At 39.3% G+C, this 25,698-nt stretch overlaps 1 protein-coding gene across 1 annotated transcript in view; it reads right to left on the bottom strand.

Annotated features, from left to right (window-relative positions):
* Positions 1-12,449: 12,449 nt before the first annotated feature.
* The window catches only part of man1b1a (mannosidase, alpha, class 1B, member 1a), a 31,144-nt gene continuing 17,895 nt past the window's right edge, over positions 12,450-25,698 (bottom strand). Inside the window, exons 9-14 of the mRNA XM_085413497.1 lie at positions 25,208-25,396; positions 24,643-24,833; positions 22,058-22,178; positions 21,599-21,793; positions 19,243-19,374; positions 12,450-18,821 (exon numbers count right to left, since the gene is read on the bottom strand). Coding sequence (XP_085269623.1) covers positions 18,612-18,821; positions 19,243-19,374; positions 21,599-21,793; positions 22,058-22,178; positions 24,643-24,833; positions 25,208-25,396 — 1,038 coding nt within the window. The 3' untranslated portion in view covers positions 12,450-18,611. The remainder of the gene's footprint in view (positions 18,822-19,242; positions 19,375-21,598; positions 21,794-22,057; positions 22,179-24,642; positions 24,834-25,207; positions 25,397-25,698) is intronic.

The following is a 25,698-nucleotide window of genomic DNA, read 5'->3' as shown; positions in this document are numbered from 1 at the left end:
GCAGCTTGCAACTCTCAGCAATTTTCACACTTTCCAAAGTGGGCTTGATTTGACCATCTGCAAGGCTGGTTGTTCAATTGAAATAATGTCATTGCACTCATGTTACTACAAAACACCTAATGGGACACTTAATCCTGAGAAAAAAAATCTCGATCAGCATCGTGCACCTTCTCTAAACGTACAAATCGAATACACAAGAAAGTCAAGTAGAAAAGTGCGACCTGTATGCGTAAGACAACAGCTTAACAGTGTGTAGGAGGAAACCGACTGCAGGTAAGATGAACTGAGAGTGCGGAAACATTAATACTCTCAGACTGGAGTCATTAATGAGTCATGCAACATTGATCTTGTCCCAACGATTAACTTTCAAATACAGCTGTGACTGTTCAGCTGAGAGGAGGTTTAATTTGGTTTTAAGTAGAAGACTCACTGCAACCTTACAGGATTTAACTGGAAGAAGGCGCAAATGAAAAGAAGGTGCTCCGTATGATGTATACAAATTAAAGGGACACTACAGGAAGAAAGTAAAACTTTGAATTAATCAATGTTGCCATGAAGATTTCTTCTTATATAAAATACTAATATTTGAACTACTTGAAATACAATTACCAATGTAAATCTGCACTGAGTTGCTTTATGGAGCAGAGATCTGAACTTTGGATAGACTGTGAAACACACAATCTGTAACATGATGCAAATATATTGCTACAATAGTCCCAACAGAACTGTGTTCTCTGTGTTTAACAGATAATATCTTTGCCATAATAAGCACCTTTGTCATGTTAGCATGATAATTGTTGCTATGGACAACACATAACAAAAATCAGGCTGTTTAGTAGAGAAATGTCATGGTTGGTTTTAAGTTTGTGGGAGATTTGGGGTTTCTTTTAAAAGTTTTGCTAATGTATTATTATCATTATTATTATTATTATTAGACTCATATACATTTATTGCTGTAAACATCCTGTAAAGCACAACTCCAATGAATCAATTCTTGAACTTTTTCATGTATTTCTTGTTTTCAAAAGAAGGAAGCACGGTCTTACTGTGTGAGGATGTTAATGACCATCCTCCCGAGTATGCTGAAATAAAACAACCTTCTTGACCTGAAAAGAGACATCTAAATGACACACACACCGCACATCTCACTGCTTAAACGGGGCGTAAATCAAATAAAATCAGGGCAGCACTTTTGTGAATTTGCATTCTAGTTTATCCAATTTTCTACATGAGTAGCTCCCTGTGGTGAAGCTTTCATGGTGTTTAAAAGGGAGTCTCAACAGGGTGTGACAAGAACCAAAGACAGTCAACATGCGCTAAGAAATTGGGTTTCTATTCAGTCTTTTCTGTTTTTTGATGAAGGTGGCTCACAGTATGAAATTGATCTGTAACCCACCTACAAAGCAATTTTTTTAAACAGAAAAACATACAATCCAAAGATAAGTTAATAAAGAGAGAGTGCATTAAAATATATCTGGTATTGAGCAACTGTTTCTATCATTATTTAATCAAATTGTTTTCTTATTTACTGCCAGATTAAACAGATTTGGGACAACATCAAAGATACCAAAGCTTTACAAAAGCATTTTTGTTAATCAGCCATTATGTGTTCTGAGGCCAAACTATTATGATTACAAGCAGAAATGATTTGCAATCACAGAGGACATCTGGCTAAAGCAATTAATTTCTGCTGAGGTTAACATAATAATAAACACTGCAGATTGTGGCAATTTTACAGGTCTGTTCACTCACTTCAGCACACAGCATTGATCCAAACCTAAAAATACCCATGCTGCGTTAGTTGTGATTGATTATTTTATCAGGGGCCGCTGCTGCGGGAATGTCAGCAGAGGATGGACAGCTGACACAGTTTCAGACAATTTATAGGAACAAACAGGCCCACACACACCGCACACAGACACACACACACACAGGCAGCATGCAGGCCTGTGATTTAGCTCGCTGCTAGTGTCTAGTCAGATAATCTGCAGAGATAAGCTTGACATCAATCAAGAACCAGCATGTGCCTTAGATCTGCACATTCAGATCACCGCTGGTCTCCCTGCACACCGTGGAGCAGATAGAGCCAATCTGCTTAGTCTGGCTCTGTAAACACAAAGCTGGCAGCCAGAGCTCTGCGGCACCAGCAAGAACCCGAAGTCTGCATTTCAAAGCAAGAGTCAGAGGTTCAGGTTTAATCACAGATTCTGATTAAAGCTTGACAATTCATCGTCCCATACGAGTCCACTGATAAATATGTAAAACGAAACAGACGTTTTAAGCTACAGCTTGAAAGGACGTGAAAGGACTCTTCAAACACTGGCATATGTAGCTGTACAGTAAGATGGAAAAAGGATATTGCATTTGAAGAAAAATAGATTTAAGTGGGTATAAAACCAGAAAAGAATGCTGTACAGTTTGTGAGCTGATGCTGGGGGGGGGGGGGGAGCAGACTCCAGACAGCTGTGTTGAAGGAAGTATTGAGAGAAAACCTACTGATGCACAGGGAGAACATGCAAACTCAACACAGAACGGTCCCAGCCTTTCCAGGAAGAAAAAGTCAATCTTATTGTGCATTCAGTGATCACCGTTGTCTTTATATTTATGCAGACTGTACAGGATGGGAGTGTTCAGAGAATCCTGGTCTGAGCCTTGATTCTCTGAGGTATAAGGTTCCTTATGGCAATCTTTGTGGAACTTACAGTAACTAAGATATTTTTGGCATGCAGCCACTCGAACTGCGTTCATCTCTTGCTCCGTTCCTTCCTTTTAATTTCTCATCTGAGAGAACGTTGTGGTTGACATTTTGCTGATAGATGACAGCTCCCAGCAGAGCCTGGTGCCAAGGGCTCGGGCTGCTCAGATGAGTTCACCTCTCAGTGATGAGAGGAGTTGTACTGCTGCGTGAGTCTGCACCACCCATGGATCATCTTACACTGAGGTGGAGACATGGGGAGACCTGAAGGAGTGAAGCTAGAGAGGAAAGATAATCAACTTTTTGGACAGTCTTAAGATTATTGTCATTAAATCTACTGCCTCATTTGTATCTCAAAGTAAACGCACAATAATAATAACAACACTGATTCAGTGTGTCTCATCAAATGCCTTTGTCTGTTTCCTGGAAGTCTGACCTTGCAAAGAGGTTTATTTTATTTTTTTATTTTAAAGTATGCGGTGTTTGCATCCATGTCCAGTCTTTTTCTTTATTGTCATTGCAGCTGCATTTCTATATTTACTCGCACAAATTTGGAATAAATGAAATAATGTGAAACACTATACAACCGCATGTTTTAAGACATTTTGTTTAAGGCTTCAAGTTTTTTCTGCTGCTGATTAAACCCAGGAAATCGTACTGCAACAAGGTTAAACAACCGAGGGACATAAAAATAAAAAAACTAAAAAACTAAATCACGAGTCGTTTCTTTTACACTTGGGAAGGATCTAAAGACACTGATGTTTAGAACTCAGCTGTAATACACTCAGGATGAGAATTACTGTTCCAGTCTGGGACTTTTTGCACAGATCTCCTTCACCACTGACTCCAGTACTTCAGGAGTACTTCAGGAACAACTCCAGGAGGTGATGCTGAGTTGTTCAAAAGCCAACAGAGAGACGTTAACTGTCTCACGTATGCTAGCATTGTTAATGTTGAGCATGCCTAAACCACTTGCAAGGCACCTTAGATATTTCTTACCCACCTCTACTGGGTGCTTTAGAGATACTCATTTTGCACAATCCCAAAACCTCCAACTTTCCAGGAGCATTCCAGAGGAGTTGTGGCTATAGTAAGATATCGTCTCACATTCTTAGGCCTTTATGTTGGATTTCAGATCACTGGTTAACCCTGTACTTTGGGGTCAAAGTCATCATAGGTGGTAACCCTAACCTAACCTCAACCCACTTCACACATGGTGTCAGTCAATTTGGTGGACAGTAATCAGCCCCATAGCAAGCCAGTAGCGGGAGTTCATGTTTTGATGTTTCAGTCTTTTCTGAACAGTCAGTCTTATGTTTGACCTGTATGATGCAGAGGCGTATTCTTAATGTGATCAATTTAAGGTACACAACTTTGCCTGTGACCATCTTCCTGCTGTTTAAACCTTATGTTTACATGTGATGGCCATTAAGAGGTACGCTGACTCAAAAACAAAACAAAGTGAGCCATAATACTTTGTTTTAGATAGAGGTTTTTTTTTTTGTTAAATTGTTAATCATGAAAAGTCAGCAGGACAGTCAAATAATAAAAATGTCTTTTATTGACAATCACCTAAATCGCAGTCATCAAACGCAGAATCGCCCACATTTGTTGTATAAAGGATGTTTTTATCTGAAAATATGTACTATTAATATTAAGACAGAGGAAGTCGGATGCTTTATACACATACAGTAAACAGTGTGTAAAAAGCTAAATTGCTAAGTTAATGTTCACTATAACTGTTTGAATACCTTGCAGGAAAAGTGAAGCAATTATAAGTTTTTTTGAAGCCTATTAGTTGGCAAGAAGCTTAATGTTCTAGGTGAAAAACCCTCTAAATCCTCCCTCTGGCAACAATTATTTTCATAAAATGTATTCAGTTAAGGGAAGAGATGCAGCTTTAAGCCTCAGGATAACTTTCGGAGCCAAACCACAGACTAATACAGTAATTCTGCAAAGTATCCGTCAAGTCAGCAACAGCAGACCTGAGAAACACCCAAATCTAATTATGCATACAAGTTAAAGATGCTGGATTACACTTGGCTTCAAAAACATCTGTCTGTAGCATTAAACCCCACGCTAGTTACTGCAAAAAATAAATAAATAAATAAAATAAACTGTAGAGGGATCAGTTTGAAATCATTCCATGTGGGTGTGCAGTTGCTAAGATTCAGGGGGTGTATTGACAAGTATGTTGGTAGGTGTAATTTTCATCTGCCAGTGGATTTTACTACTCGCATTATTTCTTAAGATAAAAATAGCCACATCAATATTTATCAAAAGCATAACTGTCCCCCCCAAATATACAAACCACAAGATACAAGATTTAATATTTCTCCTCAAGCACTGGAAGTATTATCGAAGCCGATGTATCAGATTAAGTTCCTGTTGTCTCTTTTAAATGTCATACAGTGCTTGCCAAAATGTGACACCTACAGTATTCTGCACCCAGAATCACCATTCATGTCTTTATATTTTACTATATAGACAAAATTGGAACAGCAATTTATTGAAATTTTGAAATGTACATGAAAAACGATCCAAACAGGCTTGAAAGTCAGTATTTGGCATGGCCATTTCAATTCTTCAACACAGCCTGAACTCTCTTAGGCAGGCTTTCTTGTAATTGCTTTAAGCAGTCTTCACGGATAGTTCTCCAGGCTTCTTCTTTGTTATTTTTTAGTTACATTACACTTCTTCTGTTCCCTTCTCTGCCAAGATCCTCAATAATGTTGAGGTCCGGGCTCTGGGGAAGCTTCTTCTTTTGTCTTACACTTGCCCAGTTTCCTCATTTATTTATTTATTTCATGCTGAGACATCCCAAGTGGGAGAACCAGATGACTCATTAATTATTGAAAAGAGAACTCACTGTAATGGAGCCATTACACAACTTTGGCTAATAGCTTCTTTGGGAATCATCTTGTTGGTTCAAAAATACACCAAATATCAGTGTCAGTATCCTTCTTGCAAACCCTGTATGGGTCATGTGCCACTAAATAATACGGCATACTAGACTTGCATGGAGTGTTTGATTTTTTTTTTTCTTTAGTTCACCTTTTGTGAGTGACAGAAAAAGTTCCGCCTGATTAAAAAAAAGATATTGGGATCATTTAATGTGATATAAAACTTTTGACATCTTCAGATAAGAACTGTCATTTTTATTTTTTATGTGACTGAAATGAAAATTGGGGGAAAAACATTTGTGTCAGTATTATTAAGAATTACGTCTCTGTACTGTATCTGACAATTTAGAGATTACATCTGTGCTTCCTTGTGTAAACTACAAAGGAGAGAACAGACTGCAATCATTTACACTTCATTTAATACTTTTTTTTTTAAACAGAGCAAAGACAATACATGGAAAATAACAATGAACATACAAGTGATTATACTAATTAGCAACACGACTGCTTTTTGGAATAGCATTCCACAGATCATGAGCCTTTCCAATGTGAAGATGGAGATGGATTCATCACTCATTCAGACTAAAAGATTAATTATAATGCTTTTCAATGTAAAATGACCAATAATTCTGACATTTATTCAACCAGCAAGCATGCTCAAGTGGGCAGATGTGGGTAAGTTGTGGGGCTCTGTGGCAGGGCATACCCACATTTATCCGATGTGGGCCGCACGTGGGTGTACCCACACAGAGCTCACAGCAGTTTTCTATGGGAAAGCCCACAGTTGGCTTGGCCACAGAAAACCAATGCAGGACCCAGAACAGTTTTGCTCTTCTGGCCCCCCAGTCCTCCTGAGCTGCCTGTTCCCGGATTTGTTTTTCTCCCTGTCTCTCTCTCATCTGTGTATGTGTGCCTGTCTATGGTCAGGACCCACTGTGGGTTCCTGCCTCTGGCTGAACACACCTCCAGTTATCAACCACCTGCACCGCCAGATCATCTCATCAGGAGGCCACTACATAAGCTGACGTGTGAGACTCATTTTTATAGATTGTTAAACTATGCAATTTTCGTTGCAACTAACCTCATCATCCTTCTTTTCATGTATAGACCTTCCCTGGAGTATTTGGAGAGACTGCCTGAGCTGAGTGAGTGAAGAGTTTTGGATTGTCTGGGTTCCCCTTTTCGCCTGGATTCCTGGAGCCCCTGTTTCAACACCGTTACCTATATATATCACTCTGATGTTTTCTTGTCACTGTAAACAAACACACTAAACCTAAACTCTGCCCAGTGTTCTTGACATGTGTACAGACACCCAACAGTAAGCTTGATCACAGAGAACCCATGCGGGTCACACAACAGTTTTGGGAATTCTGTGGGCAGCCCCCAGTGGGCCACTCTGTGCTTAATGTGGGCAGCCCACAGTCAGCACATGCCATGTGCTGCCCAACTGAGGCCCAGATGTGCCCAACATTTCAGGCCAATACTGGACTCCACAGCGGGAGCACTGTGAGCTATGTTGGTAAATGGACTGTTTCATATATAGCACCCTATGTGAGCACTCGAAGCACTTTGTACAACTTACCTCATTCACCCATTCACACTTTTTCCTTTGCTTTTTGTACTGAAGTGCTTTCTATCTAACATTCAGACACATGCATGCTCTGATGGATGCATTGGATAACAACTTGGGGTTAGTATCTTGCCCAAGGATACCTTATATGCAGCCAGGGATGAAACCTCCAACCTTCTTATTAGTGGATGACCTGCTCTACCCCCTGAGCTACAGCCACCCAATGTAGGGGCATGTTTGCTCGACATCCACATTTCCTGTGAGTTTTAGTAGACCTTTGGGCCCAAGCTCATTTAAGGCAGAAACAGGCAAAGTGGATCCAATTAAAATCTTAGATATGCATAAAACCTCATAAAAACCTGGACAAGAGTCCTTGAATCTGTGACAGTGTAGGGAGACATCATCATGTTATCGGTAAAATGCACATTTGGGCAATCTGTACACTGTATGCTGGTTCTGCTGAATTACATGGCTCTATGTGGGCAGCATTTTTTGCAGTGCAATGTAAATTACATAGGACTTCTAGTCACAGAAAATTTGGAGTCATTGGCCCTGCTTAGGCTTTTAAGACACAGCTGGCCTGCCTACAGTCCAGACCTGTGGCCCAGTAATAACATTGCCTGCATTACTGAACAACAAATATAACACACTAGGTCCCAAACTTTCTTTGAAATTCAAAATTTATCAAATTATTAATAAAGCTTTAACACTGGGTACTGTATGTTGTCTCTATACTATTTCAATCTAAGCATTCCTGTTCACATTTTGCAATGTGTTCCAACTTTTGTGGATGCAGGGCTCCAGAAGTGTCACACATGCTGCACGTTGCTGTAGCAGCTGTCATGAGAATGAGCAATAAAGGTGTCAGGAGGTTGAAAATTACCCGTGTGTTATTTTAGACTGCGCAAGTGGGATCCGGGGAGAAACACTGTCACACACATCACCACCAGCCTTGACCATTATTGTGGCTGCCTGTGTTATTATCTGGATTTCTGTGTCAGTTTTTATTTTCATTTCACTTCGTCACCACCTTTGCAGGGAGCTAAACAAATGGTAAGTGAATCTTTTATATACAAATCTTCACTTATTTATTGCCCGAGTTAATGATTAAAAACACCATATGAAAGCCGCTCTTTCTGAAGGTTTGTGAGTCAGACAGGAGTCTTCGAGGTTGAAACATCATGAATTGAGTGTTGTTTGTTGTCCTTACACACACAGAAAACAGAATAGGAAGCGTGTAAAGAAATATAAAAAGGAGACAAAATGAGGCAGCATGGAGTCTTCTCCTTTTGTAATTTATCACACTTCTTTTTTACCTTCTACAGTGACTATGTGAGCAAGCATGATGTCTTCTGTTGCCTGTTTTAAGATGAAAAACATTTCCTGGTAGAACACAGCTTTAATAGAAAACTGTAAGCTTTTGCATTCATTAGGGTAATTAGGAAGTGCTTCTAGTCTAGGCAGAGATGGATGGTTTCTTCTGCCCCCTGGTGTTTTAATTAGACAACGGCAGCTGGAGTTGGATGTTTAGAATGTGAACGCTTAACATGCCATTCCAAAACCATGGGCATTAATTTGCAACTATTAGCATCTGCTCTTCTAGGAAAACTCTCCAGTAGACTTTCTGACAATTTCTGTGACTTTCCAGAGTAATTACAGCTACTGTGTGCAGATGTGATCCAGCCACAGCCTCTTCCTGCCTCCATACCATTGTATGCAAGCAGGTAGAAATTTTGTGTGTATATGAATCAGTGAAACATTATACAATACTATACTAATTTACTAAAATGTGCAAACACATATAGGAATATGGTATGTAAGGCAAAATTAGTTTATACAATGCTAGAGGCTTGAAAGTCAATATTTGTATCACCACCTTTAATCAGCACAGCCTGAAATCTCTCAGGAAGCTTTATTTTTTCAGGACGTTTTCTAGGCTTCTTTTGAATAACATGGATAGCATGTTAACTGCTTTAGTTCTGTTGGTTGTCAAGATGATTCCAACATGCAGGAGTGTTGCAGTGTTGTTAAACACATGGCTCTAGACAGTGATTGTTGTGCATCTCTCATGACTGCCTCTGCATACTGAATATGGTTGAACTAAAAATTTCACACGTTTCATTTCACCATAACACTTTTTGCTATTGATTTTCAGTGCAGCCAGAGGAGGAGCCAGACATTTGAAACACCCGGGGCTTAGCCCTAAAGGGTAGTATGCATGTGGGATTTTTTTTTTTTTTTTTTTGAGAGGGGGGGGGGGGGGGGTGTAGAAATGACTGAAAGATTAATAGGCTCTGTTTTGAGTTTTGTTCAAAAAAGAATGACTTCATATAGGGAAATATATATATCACACATGCAGGACACCTTAAACTAGTTTTTTAATTAAGCAGCAAGACAGAACGAAGTCGGGGCTGTATCAAGACACAGGGACTAAACCCCAATTCAACCAGACGCAGAACTGATCCAGAATTAAAACAGGACTACAACAGTTCAAAAGCAGGACTACTGAGGACTTAACCAAGACATAACCACAATCAGAACTAGATGATAGTAGCACTAAAAATCATCATAGACCTGCACTACACTTATTTATTTAATTCTACCAAAGTCCAATATTTAGATTGAGAAAAGTTTATATAATTATTTAGCCTTGTTGTGCAAACAAGCCTGCATAACTTAATAAATATAGAATTTGAAAAATAGCAAACCTAAAAAGAAACACTAGGTACGAGATACATGAGTACCTATGATACGGTGATACTTTTAGTAAGCAACCATTCGACTAACATGTGTGTCTCACCTGCTCTTGTTCATCTCTGTTCTGTCCTCATTCTCCATCTCAATCTCTGCTCCTCTCTCTCTGTTCCTCTCTCTCTCTCTTTGTGCTGACAATCATCAAATATACAGTTGAAACCAGATATTTACAAACTCTTCAGATCAAAACACAAACACTTTTTTAATTGTAACATCAAATCAGACTAAATGTTTATTTTTTTAGATTGATAAATATAAAAAACATATTTGTTAACTTTAAGAGTAAAGAGAGAAACTGTCTGTGTTTTTTAACTGTAAATGGCACCAAATTGTATTCAAACTGAGCCACACTTATGGAGCTCCACAATTCTTTTCCTGGTGTTTTGGTTGACATCTCTTGATGTTCCCATGTCACAGAAACAGGCTCTGTGTTTTGTCTTATATGCATCCACAGCTGTGCCAACAGTTTACTCACATGGACTCTACTAACCTATCAGAAGCTTCTTCAGCTCAGAATGGAATCGTCTGGAGTTTTCTTATTAATTAACAATAAACTTAGTGTATATGTACTCCTAAATTTAATGAAAGTGATAAAAAATAGAAGCTCTGTCTCTCTTTATTCTGACATTTAACTGATTCAAAAGATATTTCAATATTTATCTAAAACAAAAGTTTACTCTAAATTGATGTTGTACAGTAAAAATGTTTTATGTTTTCTCCCTAAAGTGTATGTAAATATCTGGTTACAAATGTGAATATCCTACTGTGTACTGAAATCCCTCTTGTTTTGCATAGAAATATACTGAACAACATACAAAGCATAATATATAAAATAACATTTACCTGAGTTTTTTCTTTGAAAGAAGCCTCTAATGTCCATTCTTATATTTCAGTACATAACTGAAACCGAATTAGTCGGGGAGGGTAAGAACTGAAAATATGAAATAAACACACGTAAGCTAAGACTCTCTAAAAAATAGCATTTGTTCGGCTTTTCATTTCGCCATTTGTTGATTCACTTGAAGAGCAAGTAAAATAATATTGGTCAAGTGATCAGTTTCATATCAATCTTTCGTGATGCACCGTCATATTTACATTATTTGTACGGTACGAATGATTTGCTTTGGTACCTGGTCAAACTTAAGCTCTCCTTAGTATGGCTGGCTCCGTCTCTCCAACAGCGCACTCACGGGCAGCAGCTCCCCCCGCCCCCTCACTCAGTCGCTTAGTGCCTGAGCTTGGATCATACCAATATCAGGGGGGGATTCACGCACAGTCGTAAATTCCCACAGTGTGCACTATGTGCTTCGAATATTGTGTGTACTTTTTGTTTTATACAGTTGTCAGCCAGGCATCTAACTATGAAAAAATTACACTCCAAAATACCCCGGGCTTCTGACAAAACAACCCGGGCTTAAGCCCCGTAAGCCACCCCCACGCTCCGCCCCTGAGTGCAGCTCTTGTAGCATACATCAACCTTTTCCCCCAGTTTCCCTTCGTTAAAAATGCCTTTCTAAAAGCGACCCTCATATCTAACGAGGCTTCAGTGAACAGGAAATGGATCAACTGAACGGCCAAATGCATCTCTCTAGTTATGTGTCAGGCCTTTGCCTCGTTTTTAAGGACATGACTTTCAGACATTGTTTAAAAAAAAAAAAAATCTCGTTAAAGGTCTGGTACAAAGACTGGACTTAAAAAAAAGGGGGGGGGGGGGGGGGGGCAATAGGCAAAGACAAACTTCGAAAGATCTTCAGAAAGCATGGACAACTACTGCTTAAATCTGCTTTTCAGAATTACAAGAACGTCTGGTTCCTTCCATTCTCTTCCTCTTATCCTTTTCAAAAGTTTCCAGCTATCATAGTCGTGATAGGCGGGGTGCAGGTCACCAGTCTGCAGCAGGGCATGTCTGGTTCTTTGGAAACAAAATATTAAGACTGGCTCAAGACTTGCATAATGCGGCAAATGGTCATGACAAGGCGGCATGCACCAGCACCCAGCCATTCATATCTGCAAAGACATCCATAGAGTTCAATAGGAAGAGACGGGAAGGGAAAAGATATCTATAACACAGAAAACCAGCTTTTCTAAAGTTTGAATTATTGGATGCAGAATGAGAAAACGTTGCACTGAAAAGCTTTATTGGAAAATTCAGTGGGCATGAAAAAAGTCTGACTTCAGCGAACATTTCAATAAGCCACAATTTGAGTTACAAAGTGCTAAATCAGTCACCTGTGGAGATTTGAGAAAATGAAAAATGCTCTAGGAAAAGCAAAGAACAAACCAAGAAAGTGTCAAAACATTATAAGCTTTGAAAAAAACTCATCTGCATGTCTTACAGAAATGATTAATCGACTTGTGGGCTCTGTCACAGTGAAGTAAAGTGACGGCCATGTGAAGCTGTGTGTTGTTTTTTTTCCTCAAGTGGCTCAATCAGTCGACTGAAGCAGCATAAACAAAATTGATCCACGTCTTAGGTCCCCGACAAGGTGACAGTCGGAGCAGGAGCCTGTGCAGGCAGGAACCGACAGTCAGTGCTCACGTTTTATTGCCCACATTTCATGAAAAATATAGCAGACATAATCACAAGTGGTATATTCTGCCAATCAGCAATTAAAATAGTTTTTACAAATACTGTACATTAAATTGTACAATCGCTTCTCAAAAAGAAAAAAAAAAAGACAAGATTTTGAAATATAACATTTGTCGAATCCATTTCACTTCATGTACACGTTTAAGAGAAAAAAAAAAAAAAACACTTTACCAAAGACTTTTTGTACAATTAGGGACAAAAAATAATTACAATATGATAAAGCTGTGTTATACCATCCATACACTGTATGAAAGATGAATGAATTACCAGTCATTAGCCATTGAGCATTTCATGGAGTATCATCTTTTCTGAATTTTAGAATGACCAAAACGTGCAAAACAGACTTAACGTTTAACTCTGCATCATTCCAATTGAGTGACTGAGAATAAACTCATAAGAGTTTGTGTCCGTTTTCACCATAGACTTCAACAGGAAGAGAGCTCTTTATCCAATCACACATTTTGCCCTCTAGTGTCCATTAAAAATAATGGAGGCATAAACCAACTCCATTTGGGGTTCACTTTCTGACACACAAGCCGTGTTTGACTTTTACACTGTCATGGTGCCACCATAATAAGTGCAGTTGAAGCGTGGCACAATTAACACGCAAGGTTAAATACATATCTTAAGACACGTTAACACGGCTCATCTTTCATTTCTTATACAGCAGGAATTAAAAATTGAATTATAAACCATAGAAAACTAAATGAGACGGTGTAGAACAGATGCTAGGAGATTTAATTATCCCCTTGCTACTGTGCAGTGAGGGAGGAAAGAAAAACTCAGTCAACAGACATCAGTCTCAGTAAATGTTAAACTTCCCTTAAAGCCAGCTGCTTACAGGATTCAGCTTCTGCAAAACTCTTTGCAAATTATATGTGGGAAAAATAGAGATTATACAGGAGACAAAAGAGAGAGAGGCTATGGCAATGTTTGTCTGCCAGTCGGTCAAACAGTTTGGTTCATACTGAATCTCTCAACTCTTTGACGAGCTGGTGTGACAATGGTTATGCCTTGAAAAACAACAACAAAAACAACAAAAACGGGAAAAAAGCCAACATAGCAAAACAAAAATAGCATCTTTCAATTACATTTTTTCAACATGACGTTACACAATATTAAGACGAGAAAAGGCTCAGAAAACAGGACAGATTTAATTCTGTAGGAAACAATTTACATTAAAAATATTTACACCACTTTTTGTCATCCACCCACCCTGATTAAAAATACAAGCCCGACTTTTAATTTTTCTGTGCTCAAACTTCCACTCCAGCAGCAGTAATTACACAAAAGAGGAAACAAAACCACCAAAGCACAATATACATCCAAACAGGCACAGCAGAACAGTGGCAACAGTAGTGTACATTCAAATATGTGGGTCAGTATGGCTCTCTGGTGGATGAAGCTTATTAACATGATGTTTGAGCGGACCCATTATGCTAATTTCTAGCTCCATATCTTTACTCTTGGACTCTACTGGAGTCCCTTTGTTGTTCACAGTTAAAAATAATGTTCATTTATCTTTTGCTTCGCACTCTAAAACAACTTGTTTTGATTCCTTTCCTTCTCCTTTTAAATAACCTTCCTTGATTGTTTTATTTGCATGTAACAACCAAAGTCTGAAAGGCAGGTATGCAGGGCTTCTGTGGTCATAACGATAGATGGAGATAATTAGCCTCAGCCTAAGCGCATTATTTGAAAATTTGGCCATATTTAATATGTGATTAAAGACATTAAATTGATTTTCCTAACACTTGTTGCGCATAGTTTTTTTTTTTTTTTTTTTTTAAATCCTTACCAAAGTCCTTTAGTCGTTACTAAGATAATTTAGTCCTGTATGTGCTGAAGAAGGTTGCCCAGGGAGAGGGAGGTCCAGGCTTTTCTGCTTAGGCTGCTGCCCAGGTGACCCCGATTTGGGTAAGAGGCAGAAAATGGATGGATTTTAAAAATAATTTTGTTTTGCCGTCAGATGTGGAATACTCATTTCTGCTCTGCCCAGATCAACTTTGCAAAACCCATAACATTGCTGAAGGGTGTTTCTTCCAACTCTGCTTTTAAATTTTCATTTGTGGCCATTTTAAATGTCAAAATCAACATATCGATAAATGGCTAATATTGGCCATCAGTCAAGACTGATGATTTCGTTGGGACCGATATATATTGATCAAAGTCTAACTGTAACAGTATATGTCAAAACATAAAGAAAAGCAACATAGGACCACTTTACAAGTGGGCCTTGACATTTCATCTAGTTCAAAAACAGATACAAATCAGAAGCAGTCTGTGATCAACTATCTTTAAAGCAGTGCTTACAGTGCACTGGATCAGTCTATGAAATAGATTTTTTCCTATCATTACCATAAGGAAAACAGGCATCCCATATGGCCCAATATAGGCATATGATAGATCTGACATCTCATGATCAATAAACAAAAACTGAATCAATCATCATAAATTAGAATAAATCACATATTTAAAAAAAACTGTTAAACAAAAATCACAAATCATAATTTATTTTAATGTTCAGAGTACAGAATAAAAACTACATTGCACAAACTTTTGAGAAATTAAAAGGTCAAGGAAACTGGCAAACAATCATACCCAGGACAAATTAATATACTTTCACTAAAATCTGACCAATACTCTAGAAGGAGTAGTGATTCGTGTAAAAATTTAAAAGTGGTCATTAAATGACCAATATGCCCTCAGTCTGGTTTCATGGTGTGCAAGTTTCACTAAAATATGACCAATATTCTTGGAGTAGTGATTCTTGTGAATTGTGGACAGATGGACGGAAGACACGTTGCCATCAGTACCTTGGATAGACGAGTTTTAAAAAATACAAATCTTAAACATGTCATTAGAACATTAGAATGGCCAGCTATTTGTTGTATTAGCCCAGTAAAAGGAAACCATAATGACCGATCACATTTACCACATATTTTTAACATTTGTTTTTGACGAATAGGCCATTTTACACTCCTGTTGGCAAAGAGTCCCTGAGCCATGTCAAACCCACGTGTATATGGACTATCCCTCATAGCTTCAGTCTCTTCACTGTCAAGCATTAAACAGATTTTTTTTCCCTGCAAGCTTTTTGTCAGACTAGTATCTCCGTCTATTTCCACCATAAAACTTGAGTATTTGACAGAGTCCCAGGGAAGACGTCAGGAGATAGTAGGAAGTCATTTGCATTCATAAAGAATGTATTTCGGTGGCAATGCAGCATGGGCTTCAGAAACTCTTAAAGACTTTCTATAAATACATCATTTCCAATTTACATGGGTCTTACAAGAATCTCCACGACTGCTGTGGTACCAAAACGGAACAAATTTAAAGTGACCATGAAAGCAGATTGATTTGAGTCAGTTTCAGCCAGTTTTGCCTCTGAGGGAAGTCTGCAAAATCTGGCTGTGACATTTGGCTTTGTGAACAAATATCCTGAATGAAAGACTTTTGAATCCTCTCCACAGTCAGAGTTGAGGGAGATACGCTGTCGCCTAATGAACCCAGCACAAATTTGTTAATTAAACTCTCAAACCCATAAGCCACAATTTCAGCCTACACAGTACTAAACTAGGGGAAGGTGGTCCAAATACAAGTAGAGTAATGCCTTTGTTTTCTGGCCCACATGAAGCTCAGAATGGCACTGAAAAATACAGATTTACAAAATGTTTAGTCAAGGGAAATAAAGCATATCTGATGGAGTGGCTTTTACTTTAGCTGATAACAGAACAGAACTAAAAAGGAACACATTTCTAGATAAAAACAACCAAACAATGAGCTCCTGATCATCTGATACAGAGCTGTTTGCAGAGGTTGCAGGTGAGCGCCACCGCTGTAATGAAGAGAATACCTGCTTCCTCTTATAACGAGAATTTGTCGCATTAGAAACTCACCAGCCAAAACACTGCAGTACAAGAATGTGTTGTACTGGTACTCCATACAGAAACAGTATGATGTTTTATTGAATCCAAGTGCTCTAGCCCTTGAATATAACATGACCTCCTTGTTTCCAAATCTAATTTACAGAGAAAAATGATATCAGGGCCAAATACTGGATACTGGAATGATAATGTTAGTAGGTTTGTTTGCATCTAAACTTAAAGTGACTACCAGCTTAAAACTGTATGGCAACCATAGAAATTTCCCTTTATGGAATATATTGTGCTTAACAAGTCTATTAAACAATCACTGAGTGTTTATTCCACAGCTTCCCTAAATTACCCACATTGGTAATTAGTCATTTTTATGCCTTTTAACCAATATGTTTTTAATGCTGCAAATGCAAATATATACGTATATATTTATATATATTAATTTAAGAAGCCAAATTCCATTTATTTGCATTACTGAACACAAAAAATAGATTATGTGATTGAACATTATGCTTAAATTCTGACTTCCTTCAAGTCCAGTTTGCCAGCTCAGATTTGGGTATAAAAATAAGAATTTTGTTCAAGCTTTTCAACGATTTCTTAAATATTTGTGTATTCTTCTTTTTGTGACAGGCTAATAAATTTGTTAAGCACTGCAAGTGCAAATATATTCAATATCACAATAATATATCTATAATAATAATAATAATAATAATAATAATAATAAATGACTGCATCTCCCTAAGCCCGCTTGTGTCCATCTCCCCTTCTCAAAAAAAGTGAGTTCTTCCTTCCCCCTGTGGCCAAGGGCTTACTAATAGGGGTTCTCTATCAAACAGTTTAGCATCTTCACTTTGAAACATAAAGTGCCTAAATATACAGTAAGCATTAAACTTCCTGCCAAATACTGGCTGATCTGCTAACATAGCTTCAAGGGGGGGCAATTGACACTTTGTGTATTTATTTATTAATGGGGGGGGGGGGGGGGGGGGGGGGGGGGGTTATATTCCAGGCCATGACTCCATGATCTAATTGCAGGTCATTGATGACACCTTTTTTTTGTAAAGTACACAAGAAGCTCAAATGAGTGGTGGTTACAGTATTGCATTTTAGTAAGTGCATTCAACCAAAGTTTGATCAAACACGTACTCTGAAAGAACAAAGACTGCAAAGCTTCTTGTGCCAAGATTATTATTCAAGACTTATTACATCGTTATTACATCTGTAGAGCCAGTTTACTGGCACACAGGTAACACCTAAAGAACCACGACTGCTTTAATGCTACACAAAAAAGGTAAAGATCGTAAACAACAGCCACATTTTTCTTTACAAACACAGATATGGCTGTTCAGGAATTTAATTCATTTAACTCTTTATTTTGCAGAATCATGTAAATCACAGCTAAAAAGTGTAAAAGTGATATAGAAGAAGACAAAAAACAAAAAAGAGCAATGAAAAGTAACAGAGGTCAACAGCTGGAAGCTGCACAGCATGAGGGTGTAAAAATCGGTATTTGTCCTATTATTTTACTTGAAGACTTTTTTTTAAATCAAAGACATAAATGTTCAGTATTAGGAAAGCTCTGATTTCCTCTGCAGCTAGGCACTGACTTGTGACCTGGAACTGATCCCCTGTGTGCTGCAGTAGCCCATAGCTCCCACACACAGGGGTATAGGGCCACACGGAGTAACAAAATCCTGAGGGGTTTTTGACTTGTGTCATTTTTATATGTGAATAAGTGCCAGTGTAAAGATAACTATGCGTCACACCACACTCACACACTAGAGCCAAACGTTTAAATATAAAATTCAGCTGAACGTGCTCAAAACATTTCAATCACTGCCCTTCAAGCATGAGAGTCAACAGACACCTAAACAGCCAGGACTCCTCAACATGTAGGACTAATGAGAGTTTTTGAACTCACATAGCAAAAATGAACAAACAAGAAGATTCTCAGTCACCCAAGTACTAAATAAAAGTGTTCCCGGTAGCTTGATCTGAGTTTTAAAAAGTTGTTGTTGTTTTTTTTACATTAGAGACCAGCTCTGTCACTAACCTTTTCCTTAGGAAAAATTAACAAAACCCCCCAAAACAAATTAAACTCCTTTACATATCAGGCAGACAGCACAGATCTGCTTTCACACAGCAGTTCAGCTTGGACGGAGACTTAGAGATGCACCTGACTCCACGGGCCTGATTTTCACTGATGTCTCCAGTGTATTCACTTAGGTGGAGAGGGCCATATGGGGAGAGGATGAGCTTCTGTGTTAAAGACATACTTGTCTAGACTGAGAAGCTCCATGTCATCAGAGAAGAGCAGATAGAAGTACTTCAATGTCTCTCCCAAGAAGAAACTCTCCATCTTGTCCCGGGGCCCGGTGCTAAGTGGGTCGCGGACGTTGTTAATGGATGTGTAGCCACCACCAGAGACCTGCAACAATAGAGGCGCCTAATCAGAAAGTTAATTTCCCCATTGGGAAGCAGAAAATATATTATAATGCAAATTAAACTTTTCCAATGCTGCCCAAAGTTTTACACATGAAAAACAATCAGCTTTCCGTGCATGCACTGTGAAGCCACAAGAGAGGGAGACATTGAACTGTGGTCTTTTCTTTTCTCCATCAGTAATCAGTCTGCACTGCTTTACTTTTTATTTTTGTAAGTTGAAATAAGTGTGTGAACCTAATCATTTTCTTTTATGATCAAAAACTTAAGAAAACTGCAACTGGACTGGACTTTTAAATGATTAAAGCCAATGTTCAAAGTACAAATTTACCCCCCCCAAAAAATCAGATTCATTTACTGGCTAGTAATGAAAACGCATAATATGATCCATATTCAGCTGTCTGTACCTTTGTGTACTTATTGAAACTCTGCAGCATGTCCCATCCCCAGTCTCTGTACTTGGCATCTTTGGTGAATCTGTACATGTAGAAGAGACTTTCCACAGTTTCTGGTCTCAGCAGGTTGTGTCTGTCTGCAGGCTGAAGTGTACAGGAGAAGTTGTCAGAACATTGTACAATAAAAACAACAACAAAAAAGATGACATAAAGATCAGTGTTTCAGCTTGACCCTTAATACAACCAGTCAGTCCCACAGAAAATGAAAAATACCATTTTGATGACATCTTATAAGAGCAGCAAGGCTACAGTTAAGATTAAATACAAGCTAAGAGCAGGGAGGATCAAAACTCAGTGACTGCACAACAGACATCTGGACAGCAATGAAGTCCGACTCTGTAAACCCCAAGCTTCTCTGTATTATTATACTACTTTCTACCTTACAGTACCTACACAAAATACCTAGACTGAGCGTGTTTAATGTCAAAATCATGTCTAAAAGCAACTTGTGTCCAGAAACGTCAGGTGCACACTCACACAATGTGTAAAATCCTTGAGAATTTCAAACGCCTTCCTTAGTTTTTATAACAGAATTTAAATGAGCTCCTGAAATGTTTCAGAACCGTATTTTAATATTCATAGAAGTGGCAGAGCAGAGAACAGTAACCATATAAACCTACAAGCTGTTAATGAAAAATGAAATGAGCTTTGAGGAGGGTTAAGGAGGGTACAGTCATGACTTTGACAACAAACATAAACTCACTGATTAAAATTTCCCTCAAAAGGGTCAAGAACTCTCAGTGGGTGTGCTTTACTCTCGGTTATTGCAGCTCGTTAAATATTGTGCTTTTAATACAAAGAAATAACAAAGACTGTTTCGCAATGCAGATCTATAAATTCAAATAAATAAAGACGTTTAAATCAGCGGTCTCCAACCTTTTTTGCGCCACCGACCGGTTTATGCCCGACAATATTTTCACGGACCGGCCTTCAAGGTGTTGCAGATAAATACAACAAAATAAAACTAGTACGTGTACCGAAAAAAGATTTATTCATAACACACGTGAAAAGACTCAGGAAAACCGAGTTAACGATAAAAACGATAACAAAATAACGCTGAAAACCGATAAAACCCCTGAAAACCATACATTTCACACCTGAGCCTCAACTCTCACGGCCCGGTACCAAATGACTCACGGACCGGTACGAGGCCCGGGGGTTGGGGGCCGCTGGTTTAAATCATATGTGGTTGTAGAGAGTTCTAAAATGTTCACCAAGCAAAACCTTTGTGCTGGTCAACATCACTTTTTCCCAGCTGCACAATCACAGGGGGTGAAGGGGAGGTCAAAATCTACACTCACTAGCAGCCGCTTCTTAGCTGCTTGTGTCTGTGCTGGACTACAAGAGAGTAAATACAGCTGTTCTCTGAGTATCCAGCCTACATAAACTACAAGATTAACATGAAAAATAATGCTTGGAGGAAGTGTTTGATTGCTTTTGGTCTACTAGGTAAACATCAGTCAGCGAGATCCAGCAACCAGATATCATAGCATAGTGCCCTACATCTCCATACCACATTTAAGCATTCCCACTCTGGTGGGACACACCTCCATACAGTAACAGTAAGTAATAATTACATACAAGCCACACTGAAAATTAGGGAATACAAAAACCAAAAGACACTTCTACATGTGATTAATGTAATAATACATTTAACAATAATAGTAAAATAAGACATAAGATGATCAATAAGAAGGGAGAAGGGAGCCGGAGATCGACAGACGGATTGGGGCTGCAGCTGCAGTGATGCGGACGCTGCACCGGTCCGTCGTGGTGAAGAGGGAGCTGAGTGTAAAAGCGAAGCTCTCAATTTACCGGTCGATCTACGTCCCTCCCTCACCTATGGCCACGAGCTGTGGGTAGTGACCGAAAGAACGAGATCGCGGATACAAGCGGCAGAAATGAGCTTCCTCCGAAGGGTGGCTGGCCTCTCCCTTAGAGATAGGGTGAGAAGTTCAGCCATCCGGGAGGGGCTCAGAGTAGAGCCGCTGCTGCTCCACATCGAAAGGAGCCAGCTGAGGTGGTTCGGGCATCTGACAAGGATGCCCCCTGGGCGCCTCCTGGGTGAGGTGTTCCAGGCATGTCCCACTGGGAGGAGGCCCTGGGGCAGACCCAGGACACGCTGGAGAGATTATATCTCTCAGCTGGCCTGGGAACGCCTTGGTGTTCCCCCGGATAAGCTGGAGGAGGTGGCTGGGGAGAGGGAGGTCTGGGCCTCTTTACTTAGGCTGCTGCCCCCGCGACCCGGCCTCGGATAAAGCGGATGAAGATGGATGGATGGATGGATGATCAATAAGTTGAGTCTCACCTTCACAATAACATCACTCCCATCACTGGCCTGCAGGCTGAAGTGTGCGATCTCTGGGCTCAGTCCAGTCTCCATCTGCTTGTACATCTGGTGACAGGTCTCCATCAGCTGCACAGCCAGATCCATATGATCCCCTGGGAGGCCGTTGTGGGCCCCAAGAGCAAGAGTCCCTGGCAGGAAACATACCAGGTGATCCTGCAGAGTGAGAGATACAGTCCACAAAGAAGAGGCTGAGAAACAATGATAGATTAATGATAGCCAAAAATCGACCAGCTAATGAGTGTCATGGGACTTTTTATTGATACAGATTTAGCTCAAGCACAACGGGTGATTGATTTAACAAGGCAGTTTGTCTATGGTTGACTGACGATGGCATTATAAAAAATAACCCCGAACAAACAAGCGCATTGGATTCAAGACCACCTTATCTTGTCAATGACTCTGAATAAGTATCTCTACCATCTTAGGATTGAAGCGGTTGTGGGACAACTCTCCGACAAAGGTCAACTTGCTGGGTCCCGTCTGTCTCACCAGGTGTTTTTTCACTCCCTCTATGGCCTCAAGGTAGTCCTCCAACAGACTGAACAAAGCATACACATAAAGAGGAAAATTAGCAACATACATAACTAGAGATGGACCGATCCGATATTACGTATCGGTATCGGTCCGATATTGACGTAAATTACTGGATCGGATATCGGAGAGAAATAAAAAAAAAATGTAATCCGATCCATTAAATATATATATAAAAAAAAAAAAAGCACCTCACAAAACTTGCGACACGGCGTAACTCGGCTCATAACCGTAGCACGTCGGAGCAGTGTGCTCACGTGATAGAGCGGCTGTGTGTTTTTGAAGCCTGCTACCAAACCAGCATTTCATCTCTGAGAAAGTTATCCCAGAGAGAAGTAAAGCAAGTGTGTAAGTTCATCTCTGAATGTTTGTAAAGCATTCCCGCGTTAAGCTTAACAACCAATACCTGGAGCGACTGCCTCTTCTTGCTGCTACTTCAATCTGAAACTGGTTAATGATCAGCTGATCGGCTTTTCTGTCGCGACTCGCGAGTCCGTCTCTCTTGTTTGCTTTTGGCCCACTTTGCGCCAGAAAGAGGAAACCAGCAGCTGAACAACAGCAGCACGTTTAAGCTTGATAAGCTGTTGTTAGAATTTATTTAGTATTACTTTCTACACCAGGATCCTTTTCTATGCAGCTGACGGCTGGTAACTGTGCAGGGGCGGATCTAGCAAAGTTTAGCCAGGGGGGCCGATAGGGCATGAACGGGGAAAAGGGGCACAAAGACATACTTTTCTTTCTTATTCTCATTTAAAATGTCGAGCTTTTAATCAATAATTATCTGAATCTTACAACCAAAGTCCATTACTGTATATAGTAACTGTTAAGTCTAATATGCCCTAGTAAGCTATATTACTTTTTCCTTTGGGAAGGTACCATCTGTGCAGTCTGCAGTTCTGTTGAAGGAAGATGTTGAATCTATTTAATTATTTAAAAAAATATTTTATTTCTGTGCATTTTTTTCCCCCACACTGCATCAAATTAAATGGCCTGTATTTGTATAGCGCTTTACTAGTCCCTAAGGACCCCAAAGCGCTTTACACTACAATCAGTCATTCACACACTGGTGAAGGCAAGCTACATTGTAGCCACAGCTGCCCTGGGGCGCACTGACAGAGGCAAGGCTGCCGGACACTGGCGCCACCGGGCCCTCTGACCACCACCAGTAGGCAAACATGGGGTTAGTATCTTGCCCAAGGATATTTGGCATGCAGCCAGGAGGCATCCTGGGATCGAACCACCGACCTTCTGATTAGTGGCTGACCTGCTCTGCCACCTGAGCTACAGGTGGCAGAGCAGTTGATTACAAAGTTGATTATGTCGATTAAGCATCATGAGGTGGAGGTTGGGGGTGGTTCCCTTTTTTTTTTTTTTTTTTTTGCTGGGAGTTGGAACCCTATTAGTTAGGTTGCTTAAGATTTCTGTTAAGTACTCTTTAAAATACCAGAATAGGAAGAATGGAGTAGGTTTAAGTTTATTAGATTGATCAGTATTGCTGAACTATGAAATATTTTGGGTGCAGTGTATTTTTTACATACAGGTATAACAGAATAGCTTTAGTGTTGTTGTTTATTTAAACTTGAGTATGAACTTATACAAAATGCAGCAAGATATTAAAAAAAACATTTTATTGATTAAAAAAAACCCACTATATTGGATTCATATCGGTATCAGCACATATCCAAATTTATGATATCGTATCGGTCATAACAAAGTGGTATCGTGCCATCTCTATACATAACAGACATTATCATATGATTAGTCAGTCTGCAGTAATGTGGTTTGGGACACTGTAATACTCACTTGATAAAGTGCACTAACTTTTGTTGCCAACATAAAACACAGTTCAAAAATCTCAACTGATCATGACAAAACCAAAATATAAAGCCAGAGTCACAAAGGCGAGAAGAACAAGAAGTTCAGCAACAGACTGTCTGCTGCCACCCAAGAGCTTTGATCTTGACATCACAAATCTATTCAGAGCATGTGGTATCCATTCACAAATGAGTTAAAGTCAAACTGTACTTTAAAAGCTCAGCAAGATTTCTGCATGTGTTCAAAATATTTTGCTCTTCAAAACATGTTGTGGAAATTTGTGTTTCTTGATGTTTTTGTTTTTTGATGGGTTTTTTTAGGAATCTTGTATATCCTAGCTATGAGTCTGACTGAAAACGAGGACAATCAACATCTTTCTAAGATTAGTTAGCAAACTGCTTGTAAATCTCAAGTTTATTACATTGCAACACTTCCTGTTCATCTGTTAGACACACCCTTTTGATCTTTAAGGCCCTTATACCTTTTAAATACTACACGGAAAACAAAAGGATCGAGTACAGTTCATCTTAGGTGAGACACACATAGACTGATGAAGGTTTATTACATTTTTTAGTTCTGCAGTTGAAGCTTTAGCAGTCTGGCACTTTCCCACAGAATCATGGAAAAACAATGGCAAACTGAAAAGCTGTACTCACTTGTCTTCTGTTTTGCCTCCCTGAATCCACTGTTTGAGCAGGTATTCATAGTAGCTGTCTGCCCGGGCACCAAGTGTGAAGACTCCTTTGTGGGTGAACTGGCCGTTGTTGGTATTGATGAACATGGGCACCAGTCCGTCATGTTTGCCGGGCAGTTTGTGGACCAGCGTCATTACCTCATTCACAGCCTCCTGGAGAGACAAAAGCGAGGAATGGGACTAATGAGATGACATGAAACCAACAGCCTCTGTTCACTTACTGCTCATGTTTTGGTTCATGTTTCATTTTTTGCACTTTAAGGCTCATCAAAAGCTGGCACACATGTCTGTCTCTGGATGTGACAGAAACTATTTAAGTTCATGTCAGACCGGGCTGAACTTCTTTAGGCATAAATTTATGCTTGTCACTTCAATCCCCAGAGAACGAGTGATGGGTACACAACGTCAGATTTTAACTGAACTGAAACACATCATCTTACCACATTAATTGTTTATTTGTCACTCCATCTCAAAAATACAGATTACAATACATTTTACTGTAGTGCAGAGCTTTGTGGTGTCCTAACCTGATACTGTGGGTCCTGAGTGAGGCGGCTCAGCTCTCTGAATTCCAGCTGAATGCTTGTGACTTCAGCGAGCGTACTGTCTGATGTCCATCTGGGAGGATGTGCTGTTCCCTTTCCAATGTTGACATCTGAGAAGGGAATCTTTGAAGGTGTTTTGAAGGCAGGCATCAATCTGGAGCCAATGTCTTTCTTTAAGTGTAGAGAAGAGACTGAATTAAAGAGGAAGTCACCACGTACGTGTTCTAAGATTAAAGCATTATTGAATTTATTTGAAAAAAATGAAGCTGATGAATTCTAAGTACAGCAAACCATTGTGATGATCAATTTTACTAGATAAACATAAATTATAAATATAGAAAAAAAATAAGATTAACCTTATAAACACTATACTCTAGTTTATAGAAATGGTACATGCATGTTCTAATGGGTTCAATTTATTTCACAGCCCTAATTCACGTAACAAGCGAGACGATTTTTGTTATAGGACAACT

This window comes from Rhamphochromis longiceps, linkage group LG7 (genome assembly GCF_057381845.1).
Source record: "Rhamphochromis longiceps isolate RC_006_pf linkage group LG7, R_longiceps_female_GT1.1, whole genome shotgun sequence".
In the NCBI taxonomy this organism is placed as follows: domain Eukaryota; kingdom Metazoa; phylum Chordata; class Actinopteri; order Cichliformes; family Cichlidae; genus Rhamphochromis; species Rhamphochromis longiceps.
This window is presented reverse-complemented; position numbering and strand designations above follow the sequence as displayed.